General features: G+C 41.1%; 1 protein-coding gene and 1 long non-coding RNA gene across 6 annotated transcripts in view; one reads left to right on the forward strand and one right to left on the reverse strand.

Annotated features, from left to right (window-relative positions):
- LOC148107516 (uncharacterized) overlaps positions 1-14812 on the forward strand; it is a 30878-nt gene extending 16066 nt beyond the window's left edge. The window contains exons 5-8 of one of the 2 annotated variants that reach the window (XR_015722265.1): positions 3804-3927; positions 7578-7745; positions 8098-8211; positions 8291-14812. This is a non-coding gene — a long non-coding RNA (uncharacterized LOC148107516). Of the gene's footprint in view, positions 1-3803; positions 3928-7577; positions 7746-8097 lie in introns of both variants that reach the window. The other variant, XR_015722264.1, reaches the window with a different exon arrangement.
- Positions 6446-15113, reverse strand: part of FBXO9 (F-box protein 9) — a 41739-nt gene continuing 33071 nt past the window's right edge. For all 4 annotated transcript variants that reach the window (XM_045802455.2, XM_045802465.2, XM_045802481.2 and 1 more), the window contains one exon: positions 6446-7051. In XM_045802455.2, the coding sequence (XP_045658411.1) occupies positions 6943-7051 (109 nt within the window). In that variant the 3' untranslated portion in view covers positions 6446-6942. The remainder of the gene's footprint in view (positions 7052-15113) is intronic.

Genomic DNA, 15113 nt, shown 5'->3' on the forward strand with positions numbered 1-15113 from the left:
TCCTAGATATTTTATTCTTTTGGGTACAATTGTAAATGAAATTGTTTTCATAACTTCTACTTCTGCTACTTCATTAGTTTATGAAAACACAACCAATTTCTGTGTATTAATTTTGTATCCTGCAAGTTCACTGAATTCATTTATTCTGATAGTTTTGTAGTGGAGTCTACGTTTTCTGTGTATAATATCGTGTCATCTGCAAATAGTGACAGTTACACTTCTTCCTTGACAGTTTGAATGCCTCTTATTTCTTTTTCTTGTCTGATTACCGTGGCTAGGACTTTCAGTGCTATGTTGGATAAAAGTAGTGAGAGTGACTATCCTTGTCTTGTTCATGGTCTTAGAGGAAAAGCTCTCAGTTTCACCATTGAGTATGATAGCTGTGAGTGTGCTATATGTGGCCTTTATTATATTGAGGTGTGTTCCCTCTAAGCCCACTTTGTTGAGAGTTTTTATGATGAACAGAAGTTGAATTTTGTCAACTGCTTTTTCTGCATCTATTGAGATGATCATAGATTTAATCCTTGGTTTTGTTGATGTGTTGTATCATGTCTGTTTTATTTGAGAATATTGAACCATCTTTGCATCCCCAGAATAAATTCCACTTGATCATGGTGAAAGATATCTTTTTAATATATTGTTGAATGTGGTTTGCTAATATTTTGCTAAGGATTTTTGCATCTATGTTCATTAGGGATATTGGTTTGTAGTTTTCTTTCTTCCTTTTTTTTTTTTTTTTTTTTTAGTGTCTTTGGCTTTGGTATCAGAGTAATGCTGACTTCATAGAATGTATTTGGAAGCTTTCCTTCCTTCTACGTGTGTGTGTGTGTGTGTGTGTGTGTGTGTGTGTGTGTGTGTGAGTAGTAGTAGTAGTAGTAGTAGTAGTAGTAGTAGTAGTAGTTTGAGGAGGATATATGTTAACTCTCCTTTAAATGTTTAGTAGAATTCATGTGTGGATCCATTTGCTCCTATATTTGTTGTTGTTGTTGTTGGGAGTTTTTGATAACCAATCCAATCTCATTACTAGTAACCAGTCTGTTCAGATTTTCTGTTTCTTCCTGATTCAGTTTTGGAAGATTGTATGTTTGTAGGAATTTATCCATTTCTTCTACGTTGTCCGATTTGTTAGCATATAATTTTTAGAGTAGTCTCTTAATTCTTTGTATTTCTGTGGTGTCAGTTGTTACCTCCCCTCTTTCATTTCTGATTTTATTTGTGTCCTTTCCCCTTTTCTTTTTGATTAATTTGGCTTAAGGTTTATCAATTTTGTTCATCTTCTCAAAGAGCTGGCTCTTGGTTTCATGATCCTTTCTTTTGGTTTTGTGGTTTATTTCCTTGTCTCTATTTCATGTGTTTCTTCTCTGATCTTTATTATTTCTTTCTTCTACTAACCTTGGGTTTTGTTTGTTCTCCTTTTTCTTGTTCCTTTAGGTGTGAGGTTAGATTGAGATTTTTCTTGTTTCTTGAGGTAGGCCTGTATCAGTATAAATTTTCCTCTTAGAACTGCTTTCACTGTGTCCCAAAGATTTTGGGCTCTTGTGTTTTCATTTTCCTTTATCACCAGCTATTTTTAAATTTCCTCTTTGATTTCTTCATTGCCCGTTGGCTGTTTAGCAGCACGTTGTTTAGCCTCCAAGTATTTGTGCTTGTTTTTTTCTTGTGATTCTTTATGCTGTCTGAAAAGATGCATAAGATTTTAATCTTCTTAAATTTATGTTTTGTGGCCCAGCACGTGACCTATTCTGGAGAATGTTTCACGTGCACTTGAAAAGAATGTGTATTCTATTGGTTTTAGATGGAGTGTTCTGTATATATATCTCTCTGTTAAGGCCTTCTGGTCTAATATGTCATTCAAAGACCCTGTTTCCTTATTGATTTTCTGCCTGGATGATCTATCCATTGAAGTAAGTAGAATGTTAAAGTCCTCTACTATTATTGTATTATGTCAGTTTCTCTCTTTATGTCTGTTAACATTTCTTTTATGTACTTAGGTGCTCCAGTGTTGGGTGCATAGATATTTACAATTGTTATATTTTCTTGTTGGACTGATCTCTTTATCATTATGTAATAATGACGTTCTTTGTTTCTTGTTGCAGTTATTGTTTCAAAGTAATTTTGTCTGATCCAAGTATTGCTACATTGACTCCTGTCCCCATCCACTTCCGTTTGCATGCTATATCTCTTTCCATGCTTTCATTTGGTCTATATGTGTCTTTAGGTCTGAAGTGAATCTCTTGTAGGCAACATATAGATGAGTCTTGTTTGGTTTTTGTTTTTTGTTGTTGTTTTAAGTCCACTCAGTCACCCTATGTCTTTTGATTGGAGCATTTAGTCCTTTTACATGTAATTATTGATAAATGTGTACTTATTGCCATTTCTGTCATTGTGTTGTTCTGTAGGTATTCTCTGTGCCTTTCTTCTCTTACTTTTTCCTTGTAGTTTGATGGCTTTCTTTAGTGTTATGCTTGCATTCCTTTCTCTTTTTGTGTGTGTGTATCCATTATGATTTGATTTGTGGTTTTTCATTTCATTCATATATAACGTCTTATGTGTATAGCAGCAACTTATAAAAGTTGGTCTCTTAAGTTCACACACATTCTAGAAGTACTAAATTTTTATTCCCCCCTCCACTTTTTATGTGTATGATATCATATTTTACATTTTTATTTTGTGTATTCCTTGAGTGAATTTTGTAGAAATAATAGATTTTACTACTTTTTGTTTTAACCTTCATATTGGCTTTATACGTGATTTATCTGTGACCTTTACTATATGCTTGTTTTTAACCAGTGAAATGTTTTCCTTTCATAATTTTCTCCTAGTTATGGCCTTTTCTTTCCAGTCAAAGAATTCCCTTTAGTGTTTCTTATCAGGATGTTTTAGCGATGATGTATTCTTTTAACTTCTGTTTGTCTGGGAAGTTCTTTATCTCTCCTATTCTGAGTGATGACCTGCTGGACAGAGTACTCTTGGTTATAGGTTTTTTTCCTTTCAGCACATTGTAGGCCAGAAGGGATTGGCATGACATAAGTTTCTGCTAAAACAAAAACAAAAACAAAACAGCTGATAGCTTTATGGGGTTTCTCTTGTATATAACTTTTTTTTTTCCTTGCTGCTTTTGAAATTCTCTCCCTATTATTACTTTTTGCCATTTAAATTACTATGTTTCTTGGTGTGTACCTCCTGGGTTCGTCTTGCAAGGGGCTGTCTGTGCTTCCTGCACCTGGATGTCTGTTTCCTTCTCCATATTTAGGGAGGTTTTCAGCTATTATTTCTTTGAGTACATTTTCTAAAGATTTTTTTTTTTTTTTTTTTTTGAGAGAGAGAAAGCAGGCACAAGCAGTGGGGAGGGGCAGAGAAAGAGGGAGAAGCAGGTTCTCCACTGAGCAGGGAGCCTGATGCGGGACTCGATCCCAGGACCCTGAGATCATGACCTGAGCTGAAGGCAGACGCTTAGCAGACTGAGCCACCCAGGCACCCCTCTTCAAAGAAATTTTCTACCCCCTTCTCTCTTTCTTCTCCTTCTGGGATCCCTATAATGCAAATGTTATTAGGATTGATGATGTTGGTGAGTTCTCATAACCTATTCTCGTTTTTTATTTTTAATTTTTTTTCTGTTCAGCTTGATTGCTTTCCTTACTCTCTTCTGGATCACTGATCTGTTCTGCGTCCCCTAATCTGCTGCCCTTTCATGCTAGTATAATTTTTATTTCAGTTATTGAATTTTTCATCTCTGTTCTTTTTTATATTTCCTATCTCTTTAAGTGCTTGGTGAGTTTATCTACTCTTTCTTTTTTAAGTAGGCTCCAGGCCTGGCATGGAGCCCAACTCATGACCCTGAGATCAAGACCTGAGCTGAGATCAAGAGTCAGACGCTTAATCAACTGAGCCACTCAGGCACCCCTATCCACTCTTTTCTCAAGTCAAGTGAGTATCTTTATGACCACTACTTTGAGTTTTTTGGTTTTTGTTTTTTTTAGATTTTATTTGAGAGTGAAAGAGAGAATGAGCGGTGGGGAGGGGCAGAAGGTGCAGACTCCCTGTTGAGCAGGAAGCCCAATGCGGGGCTCGATTCCAGAACCTGGAGATCATGACCTGAGCTGAAGGCCGATGCTTAAATGACTGAGCCACCCAGGTGCCCCCATTACTTTGGATTTTTTTATCAGGCATAGTGCTTCTCTGTTTCATTCAGCTCTTTTGCTATGATTTTTCTACTCTTACAATTGGGACATATTCCTCTGTGTCCTCATTTTGTCCTAGTCTCTGTGTTTGTTTCTATGGATTAGGGAGGTCAACTGTGTCCCCTGGTCTTCAAAGTAGTGGCCTTGGTCCTGTGGTGTCCTGGCGTACAGTGCCCTCTGGGCTCCAGAATCAGATGCTCTAGGAGTGTCCCCGTGGAGTCTGCATGTGCTCTGCTGTGTGGCTGAGCTGTGTTTGTCTTCCCCTAGTCAGCAGCAGTGACCCACTTTGCTGCAGACACACGGCACGGAGTTTGGTCCCTGCGCTGTTGAGGGGCCTCATACCAGTTTGGGGCTTGTAGGTGGATGGGATCAGCAGTCAGGTGTCTAAATCAGCCTTTCTGCTGTAGCTGTGGGCAAGACTTTCTCCCTGTGGTCCATAGAGGCTTTCGCTGATGGCAGGGCTGGCAGTCAGACTAAATCAATCTGTCACAGCTATGGGTGCACCAAGCAGCGGTGCTTTTTCCCTGCACAGCCAGCTAACAGGCTCTGCCTCTGGAACTGGGGGTGCACTGGCATACTGAGTTCTCTCAGTGGAGTGGTGACAGTCCCTGCCAGAGCTGCTTACAGGGTATGGTGGGCAGGAGCTGCTCTCGGCAGGGGACACCTGCGGAGGCAAGAGGGCTAGATGGTGCAGGTGTGCAGGGGACTTGGGGGTAGCACACAGGGTGCTGGCAGAGTAGGTGGTGTCAGGGCTGGTTCCTACCAGTACCCACTGTCTGGTCTCGGGGAGAGCCCCCAAGAGCCCCAAGCCCTCCTGCCTTGCCCTCCACTGTGTGAGAAGGGGGCAGCGGAGGAAATGCAACAGGAAGAGGAGCCGACTCCACAGTTAGTGCTTAGGCCAGATCCCCTTGAGGCCGTCTGAGCGGTTCAAGCAGGAGGGAAAATGTAATTTCTGGAATATGTTTAATTTTTTTAGGAGTGACTGTACCTTCTACTCTTTCAGCTTCCCATAGTATTTATTGGTTTCTGTAATGTCCAAACAGAGCCAAGGAAGGACATTCCTGAAGTTAAAAGGCTTCTGTGGCAGGATTTGCAGAAAATAGGAGAAAAAGAATGGGCAGCAAACATTCCTTCTGGTTAGTTATCTTTGGGCGTACCTTTAGGTGTTTTTTTATTCTATGTACAGTCTAATCTTACAATAAATGTATATTGCTTTGTATTAATCTGAGCGTGCTGGGGCAGGCACATGTGTGGTGCAGTCAATTAAGTGTCTGACTCTTGGCTTCGGCTCAGGCCATGATCAAGGTCATGAGATCGAGCCCCACATTGGGCTCTGTACTCAGGTCTGAGTCTGCCTGAGACTTGCTCTCTCCCTCTGCACCCCCTTTCTAAAATAAATATTTAAAAATAAAAAAATCTGAATGAACAGAAAATGTAATTCTAAAAATACTATTTTCAGCTTCAAGCTAAATACGTAAGAGTTGCTTTAGTGGGTGCGAGGAAAGCTTTGAACTTGGTATCCACTGGCTGGCTGCAGCAGGTCTTGACTAATCCAGGCGTGGTGGACAAACAACAGAGAATCTTCGACTCCCGCTCTCCTTAAGAATACACTTTCCTAGCTATATTTGACGAGGTCCTAATCGGATGTCCTTTTAACTTGCATATCAGAACTACCGGTCACGTCATGAAGAACTGCCTTATCTTGGGCATTCTGCTCTTCTCCCTTTTCTAACTTGAGGGAAACATTTCTCAGATTACTATAAAAAGCCAACCTAAGTAGTCATCTCCTCATACACACTCTGGGTGTTTGGTAATTTTCACCTTTAACATAACCTGCATTTGCTTTTTAAAAGGCCTGTCCTGCATCGAACTGCAGGAATTTAGGAAGCATCTTTTAATGTCAACATGAACTTGAGAGCGACTGTGGCCACAGATGCTTTCTGCAGGTGCGCGCATCTTCAGCTCGACCACACAGCAGTGGCATCGTCACTAGGGAGGCAACAGAGCACACTTGGTGGCTGGCACTCTCCCCATTTTAATTCTGGATAGACTTGGGCCTGGGCTGACGTGATCATCTGCTGTGTTCTTTTAGGAACAAAGATGCCCAGGGAAGTGTGTGGAAGGGCTCTAGGCTGGAGTGTGGAGATTACTATAGTCTGTGGCTGCGGAGACCACGGGTGGAAGGAGGCAGGCTCCTAAGCCTTCGCTGGCTACCCTAGGGCTGTTTATTATTCTGACATTTAAAAAAGGCCATCCAAAGATACTTTCTTGAAAGAAATGTTTATTATTTTTATTGGTCAAACAGTTTCAAACAAATTCAGAACAAGTTTTCACATTTTGAGCCTTTAGTGCAAAGACACTGTGTCATGCGTGAAAGAAATGCTGATCCCGTGGAGCCCTCCCCCAAAGCAATTAAATATCGGGATGACCAGGCGGAAGGAGACTTGTGTGACAGAAATCTGCTCAGAAATCCTCTTGAAAAAGGACATGATTTAAAGCTCATTTGAAGGTTTTTCACAACATAAATGTGCTTAAACAACTTGTAATCCCAACTTCTTAATTTCAAAACAAAATACCCCAAGTATCAACTATCCCTTTAAATAAAAAAAATAATCAATTTATACTCTTCTTAAAAGAACTCTAACAATGTAAAATAAGTTCCAATTCCATATATATATATATGTACATTTATAACTTAGGTGCTCTTTTGCTCTATATGCTTTTATTCATGCAACAGTGACAGAGGACTGGACGTGAGGCCCTACAGAGGCCTCTCCGAGACAGCAGTGTAGCTTCTCACTCTGGCGAAGAACAGGGGGGTGTACATCTTGTCAATCTCAAAAGCAGTAACTGCAGTCTCACCAGTTGATCTGGAAAGAAAGCACAAAATTACCAGTTACAAGGAAATTTCAACTCATGTAAAATCCTTACATATTTATAGGGGAGGGTTTATTTTACGCTTTAAGTCTTTTTTAATTCATCTCAGTAAATTCTAAATGATAGAGGCATGATAAGAGAAAACCACAGGCCCAAAATGGTGTCACTTAGACCGAGTTCCCAAACCAGGGCCTAATACATAATCTAAATGCAGTTTCAAATCCGTCAGGAATTTTCTGATGGGTGCCCATGAGTCTGCCACACGGGCCGTCTCCACCCCCAGAGGAAGAGGAGGTAGCCCGCACGGTGCGACTCCCGGCCCTTCCCTCTAAGGGGAGGCAGCACCGCCTGGCAGAGTCCTTCTTGCCCCTCCTTCCTTCTACAGTAACCTTCCAATTTGTGCAACTCCTCCGAGCTTCCCTCTAGCTGTTAGACGGGATGCCGCCCAATTCAGGATTTGTTTAATAAAGCCAATTAGACAATTAAAATTTACTTGGTTGAATTTTTGTTGTTTAACAGATTCAGAATAGCCAAACTGTGGAAGGTGCTGAGATGCCATTCATCAGATGAAGAGATAAAGAAGATGTGGTCCATATATACAACGGAATATTATCCGCCATCAGAAAGGATGAATACCCACCATTTGCACTGACACGGATGGAACTGGAGAGGATTACACTAAGTGAAGTAAGTCAAGCAGAGAAAGACAATTATCATATCACTCATATGTGGGACATAAGCAATAGCACGGAGGACCATAGGGGAAGGGAAGGAAATCTGAAGGGGAGAAATCAGAGAGGGAGATGAGCCATGAGAGACTATGGAGCATGGGAAACAAACTGAGGATTTCAGAGGGGGGGTGGGGGGATAGGGTAACAGGATGATGGGTATTAAGGAGAGCACGTGTTGTGATGAGCACTGAGTGTTTTATGTAACTAACGAATCACTGAACACTACATCAAAAACTAATGATGTACTATACAGTGGCTAACCGAACATAGTAAAAAGAAAAAAAAAAAAAAAACTTCCCAAAAAACAGATTCAGTGGCAGCAACGGGATCCAAAGTGAACCTGTGGCAGCATCTGGGGACGATGAGAACATAGGCATGGTACCTGTGAACCTTCTGAGTTCTTTCTCACCATTTTGAGGGCGGTGAGTAAGTTCCTCTCAGTTATGAGTTTTTGTCGTCATTGACATTCAAGCTCGCCATCTAAATGGCATTCCTTTACAGGGCAGGACAGCTTGAGCTGGCAGACGGTTATGCCTGGAGCCCAGTCGAGCTGGCATGCTTGTCCAGAGCCCAAGTGAGCTGGCAGAAGGGTCTGCGAGAGCCCAGCCTCCAGCCTTACAGACCACAATTCCCTGGCGGAAAAGCCACGTCCTGCAGGAACTGGTGGCCGTGCGCACAGGGCCCTCCTATGGCCAAAACACTGAGGTGCACGGGTCTGTCATCTGGTTTTGTGTAAAGCCTACCGCTAGTGGGGATCTTGGAGGCCAAAAACCCGCAAGAATTGGTGGGGATGGGTCAAGCTGAGCAAACAGGATGCCTAAATTTCAAAGGGTCAAGCATGCCACCTTCTGGCGCACCTGCTTGTTTCATGTCTAGGAACTACAGTCCCCCAAGTTTTAGATAGCTAGCAAGAACGACAGAATCTTCCTAAGCTTGTTTTGTGTCCTGAAGAACTCGGCTTGGTAACCATCAGGCTGGGTGCCCCAAAAGAAGGCTGATGTGGGTTAACTCTGTGACTAGGGTCCTACCAACCCGCTGCCAGCCCTCAGAGGAATCACGACCTAGAAATACAGTGGCCATTATAGGGAACGTTCCAATTAGATAAGATCATTTAAGAAGTAGGCCTGAAAGCACAGGTTCCCAAATCAAACAGAACGGGACACCCATTTCATTGTGCATGCAGAAGGCTCTGGAAGGTTTCAAAATTCCAAAACAGTTTCACTGAAAGATTTTATTGCAAAATTAATGAAAAATTTAAAAAAGGTACCTAAAACAAGACTGTAAGACTGGGTACTCATCTGAATTTTCTTTCCCCCTCTGAAAAGACTACACGAACATCAACAAAATTCTGGCAAGTTAATGGCCTTAACAGACACCCTGTTATCCACCTTCTAAGCAGGGCCCTCCCATGAGCCCCTCCCAGAGTTGATGAAGCAGAGGGATTTTCTGATAAACTGCTACACTATCCCTTAGACAGTCAAGGGAAGACTGGCAGATACCAGATCATGCTGAGGGGATCCTGGAAAAACTGCCAGAAGGTAGCAAACGGTGAAAATTCTTACCAGAATCTGCTCTTCCAAATCTCTGCCTGCCCAGTCAAGCAGAAAACAAAATCACACTATCTTTCCCGTCTAAATCCAGACCCACTGGTTACTGACCCCTTCTCTCCCAGGGACAGCTACTGCCTTCCTGCTTGTCCGGTTTTGCATAACTGGCCTTGGCTTTCTGCTTGCTTGGGACATGCAGGTTGTTGGCTTTTTCTTTTGGCCATCACTATGAGTGATTCTAGATCTCGGGAAGTTGGTATCCTCCGTACCGTCCTTGGTGATCCACCTTTTACCCAACGGAAGCTACTCAATACTGCCAAAACTAGAAGTCAGAACGATGTACCCGGAGGGGGAAAAATCGAACGGAGGACACTACAGTTGGAGCAACGTCTGATGCCATGTAAGTTCCGATCCAAAGAACTGGACTGTATTGACGACAATGGTCCTTACGTTACACATCTTTATAAACCAGAAACGCAGCCCTCTAGGCAACTGAGAGTTCCCCTATTCCTTTACCTGTCCCAAAATGTCCGTTTAGCTCAGACAGCTTGTACATTATTGGCCTTAGGAAACCAAATTTCTTCTCGAAGGAGCTTGCATTGTTCCCTGTGCTTTTTAAATCTAAACGTTCAATGTTCTACCTGGTCTTCTCCAGGACTTCCTCGGTCCATCTCTTTAAAACGCAAACTTAAGGAGATGATTCTTATCAAGAAAAAACAAAATGGGCAAAGTCATTTCGAACTTGACTTACCAAGGACAAATACAAAACTTAACCGTCTTCTCCAAAGATGTATATAAAGAAAAGCTTTACCCACTTTAGCTGGGTAACCTCAAGGTATTCCATCTACCAGAAAAACTCACATTTGACTTTGATAAATCCTGTCTTATTTTACGGCAGGATTTTCAAAACCAGCTATAAGGTCTCTCGGTCCTTCTGTTCACACGTGTCTATACGTGTGTGTTTCAGTTATGTGGTGCTCTCTACCTTTGGATGGTATCGCTAAAATGAACTTGTAAAAGAACTCTGTTCAGTGGGTTTGAAGGCAAGTGCCTGTAAGGATGAGCATTCTAAAACTCATAACGTCAGAGACAAACCCAGAAGTTTAAGTGCACGTGATCCAGGAAAATATTCGATGTTAAAGCTAGATTACGGTTGATGGTTTAATTAAAACAGACATGTTTTTAGTTATCAACATTAAATATAAAACTTATTCTACCTGAGTTTACTAGCCCTATAAATTCACGTTTTCTCTTCTAAGATGCGTCCACACAAAACATAATAGCTTAGGATAATGGCTGACTTTGTCTAAAGTATTTGTAGGTAACCTAAACATAATTCAGGACAAATTAAGCAAGACAAAAGTTTATAAATGAGCTTTTCAGCAATATTTGTCTAGTTTTCCCAAGTTTTTTTTTTTTTTTGATAGCCTAAAACCTTGAAGTTTTACTGAGTTAGATTAAATGATGAATTTTCATCAAATATCTAGATCATTTCCAAATAAGATAAAGTACTAAAACATTAATTAGTAAACAGATTTGTCTACTTTTGGCTTCCTATTACAGAGAAACTAAAAGATTTAAACATGCTAATGCTACACTGAAAAATGTAAAACAGCACATGCTTCTAGAAATTTTAAAATATATTCATAAATATGCAAATTTAAAAAATGCTAGTCTAACAGTTCAAAATTGCTCACTTCTTAGTTTTCACTAGAAATTAAGGTTTCTAATATCTTTATATACCAGGAAAGCAGGATGTGTTTTTTATTAAATAAGGTATGAGATAGAGATATTTTTTATTGAGGAAAAAGAAAATAAGTTTGTCCTCAAATGAAGCTGGTTGTTTAAAGGGAAAAGAAAAGAAAAGAAAATCGGGATGTAGGAAAGAGGTTGTAAAAGGTTTGTGGAAACAAATCTTTGGAAAGGAATTTTAATGTGTGGTCAAGCAGGTTAACATATTTTTAAAAAACGAGTTTTAATTTCAAAGTAAGATGGTGCAAAATTAGAATTTGGTTTCTGTTAAAAAACCACAGTTTTCTTGGACTTTGGTCTGCTTTTGATAAGACTGCAGTTTCATAACAATCTGTTATTAGCACTTATTAGGCAAGTGCTTTAAAACCTTTTTAAAATTTTTTGACAAACTTCCAAAGGACCTGTTAAGCTAATGAGGCTTATTTCGCTATAAGTGCGTACTAAGCCTCCTCTGTGGCACATATGGCTAAAGTCCACTCTGTGTGCACATACACGGCCCCTGGTCACCAGACTTGCCCTCCTGATGTCCTTGTAACACGGCAACAGCCTGCTTCTAAACTGAAGACACTGAAATGAGTGAGCACTGACTGCAAATTAAACACACACTTCCGGAAACCCAAGATGGCCTGTTCTTCCTGGCTCCCTAGCAAATCCCAAATTTTAATTTTTGCATTCCTTCATCTACCACAGCACATTGACAAAGACTCAAATCATAAACGGACATTGACCGACTTCTATACAATTACAAGAACAGTCTACCAGCCCTGTCTGATCTGTTTGGTCACTACCACTCACCATGTCCCCCACCACCCCAAACCTATTCTTGTTCCCAGAGGCCTCCAACCTCTGCTTCTGGGCCCTTTGAACACTTGCAGGTGGACTTTATTCAACTGCCACTTAGTATGGGTGATCAATCGTTTCTTGTTCTTGTATGTGTGTTTTCTAGATGGGTCGAGATTTCCCCTATTGTAAAGACTGATGCCCTCACAGGAAAAACTAACCAAAAAAAACCCCCCAAAACTTGAAAAATGTGTTTCCCACTTGGGGTATACTTTCCACTATCCGCAGTGACCAAGGCAGCCATTTCACCAGACAAATCACATGAGCCTCAACGAAACCTCACAGACTTCTTGGAATTCTGTCAGTACATAGTGTTCTGCTGATCCCTTGTCGCATGCTCATATGACCAGCTACTGTCAGTCTCTAATGTCTTATGCTCCAGCCTGTCATCCACAGATTCAAGAAATCTTCCTGGATCCCAATTCGAAGGAACCTGTTGATCACAGTATAGAGTTTGGTGACTGTATAAATAACGTCGCCAGAGGAAAACCACCCTCCAGCCGCACTGGAAAAGGACCTTCCCAGGCGCTCCTGCCCACTGACCCTGCTGCGGAACTGAAAAGGATTAAGCCTTGGGTACACATCACGCAGAGAAGGCTCCACCCCACACCTGGTCCTGTACAGATGCGGGAGACCTCCCCGTCAAAGTGACGAGCAAGAGAAGTAGCTGACATCGGGGTAGTCTGCTTCCACCCCAGATGACGGATGGAGACCGCATACGCGAACTAAACGTAAACCCCTTTCTCCTCTCTTCCTTTCCTTCACTCTGGCATTGGCCTGGAAAGATAACACCCTCACCTGTATCTCCCAGGCCACCGCTAAGGGGGTGGGGGTGGGAGGGGTATAACCTCTGGAATTTAAAACAATCTTTCATTTCAGGCTAGGAGAAACTCTGTGCCTCTAACTTTTCACAGGCAAAATAAAAGATCTCATTGGTCTAATCTCCTAAATTTACACTGCTGAATTAAAAGAGAGACATTCATGATTCAGATGCACTCCTTTTATAGGTCCCAATTTCCTTGGTTAGGGTTACATAGAAATGAGGCTCTGATCAATTCTCAAAATTACTGCAAAATCTGCTAAAGCAAAGCAGCAGCACAAGGATCCTTGGACGCTCTAGCCAAAGCTGTCCTTGATTATCTTTTAGCTGAGCAAGGGGGTGGGCATCTGCATGTGGCCAATACCACCTCCTGTGCCTGGATTCACACCTATGGGGAAGTTAAAAATTATGTAAGATCACTGAACAAGGCACTGCGCTTAAAAAAAAGGACTCCTTCATCAGGGTCTTTCTTTGGTTTGGTTGGGTCTTGGGGACCATGGCTCTAAGTACACTCCAACTATTGGAAATTATCCTAATTAGAGTAATATAGTTAAGAATAATAGTAAGAAAAATAATAACCCACAGTAATAGTAATCTCTCTGGTGCATTATATTCTCTCGAAAGCTTTAAATGTATGTTCACAGCCACTCATCACCGGGCAAATTATCTCCTAAGACTGGAACATGAATCTGAAGCTGTGACCTGTAAATATCACAGACTAAGGGAAAGCATCCTGACCTATGGGGACCACACAAAGTGTCAACAAAAGCTGTGAGAACTACAAAAGGGTAATTGAGAGTTGGTGCTAATGCCTTAAATTTTGACCACATCTCTAAGCTGAGAGTCTGATCAAAAGGGGGAACTATTAACAAAACCACAGGCCCAAAATGGCATCACTCAGAATGAGTTCCCAAGTCAGGACTTAATACATAATTTAACTGAATTGCAGTTTCAACCTCCCCCAGAAACACAGTCTTAACTGGTCAGAAATTTATTGATGGGCACCCAGGAGTCTGCCTCATGGGCCCTCTCCGCTCCCCAAAGGAAAATGAGGAGTTCGCATAAGACTCTGGTTTTCCTTCTAAGAGAAAGGGTCCTTGCTCGAAACAATCCTTTTCTTTTGCTAATAACCTTCCTGCCCCTGCTCTCCTTCTATAAAACTTTCCATTTTGTAAAACAACTCAAAGCTCCCCATTCACGATCGTTTAATAAAGCCAACGAGATCTTTAAATTTTACTTGGTAAAATTTTTGTTATGTAACAGGCACACTGTAAAAAATTTGAAAAATTTAGAAAAGTACAAAGAAAAAAATCACTCGTCATTCCACACCTAATATAACAATCTGAAGTACAGTTGACCCTTGAACAACATAGGGGTTAGAGGTGCCAAACTCCCACACAAAAATCCACATCTAACTTATGAGTCCCCAGAAACATAACTACTAGTAACCTGTTGACTGGGAGTCTTACCAGTTACAAAATCAATTAACATGTATTTTGTATGTTACATAATACTACATGTATTATGTACTGTATTCTTACAATAAAGCTAGAGGAGAAACAAAGTTATTAAGAAAATTACAAAAAAATTCATTTACAGTACCGTATTTATAAAAAGAAAATCCACATTCTAAGTGGATGCGTGCAGCTCAACTTGTGTTGTTCAAGCGTCAACCAAACCTTCTTCCAAGCACCTCAACCTATTGAGCTTTTCTATTAAGATCATACTATTAGCAATCCTGCTTTTCATTTACCATTCTGACATATGCATTTCCTCACATTACATACTCTTCAGAAGCCATTTTTAGTGCCCGCTTAATATTTCAGTCTGCCTATACCACAATTTCCTTAATAATCCCCCCCCTTTTTTTTAAGATTTTATTTATTTGAGAGCGAGAGAGCACAAGCAGGAGGAGGGGCAGAGGGAAAGGGAGAAGCAGACTCCCCAGTGAGCAGAGAGCCTTACGTGGGACTCCTCGATCCCAGGACAGTGGGATCATGACCTGAGCTGAAGGCAGACACTTAACCAACTGAGCCACCCAGGTGCCTCAGTAATTCCCTTTCTTTTGGAGATTTACATGGTTTTCATTGTTTGGTAATTAAAAATAATGTGATAAGCATCTGCCTTTGGCTCAGGTCATGATCTTGGGGTCCCAGGATTGAGCCCCAGTGAGCAGTCAGGCTCACTGCTCAGAGGTGATTCTGCTTGTCCCTCTCCCTGCCTCTGCTTGTGCTCTCTTTCCCTGTCTCTCTCAAATAAAATCTTTAACAAAAACAATGTAATATTGATTACAGCCTTTGAACAGCTTCCTTAGAAATTCTAAGTAAAAGGCTACAGACATTTTAAGGATCTTGTTAAAATGTAA

This window comes from Ursus americanus, chromosome 29, assembly GCF_024610735.1.
Source record: "Ursus americanus isolate L20-20 chromosome 29, mUrsAme1.1.p, whole genome shotgun sequence".
NCBI classification, from domain to species: Eukaryota; Metazoa; Chordata; class Mammalia; order Carnivora; family Ursidae; genus Ursus; species Ursus americanus.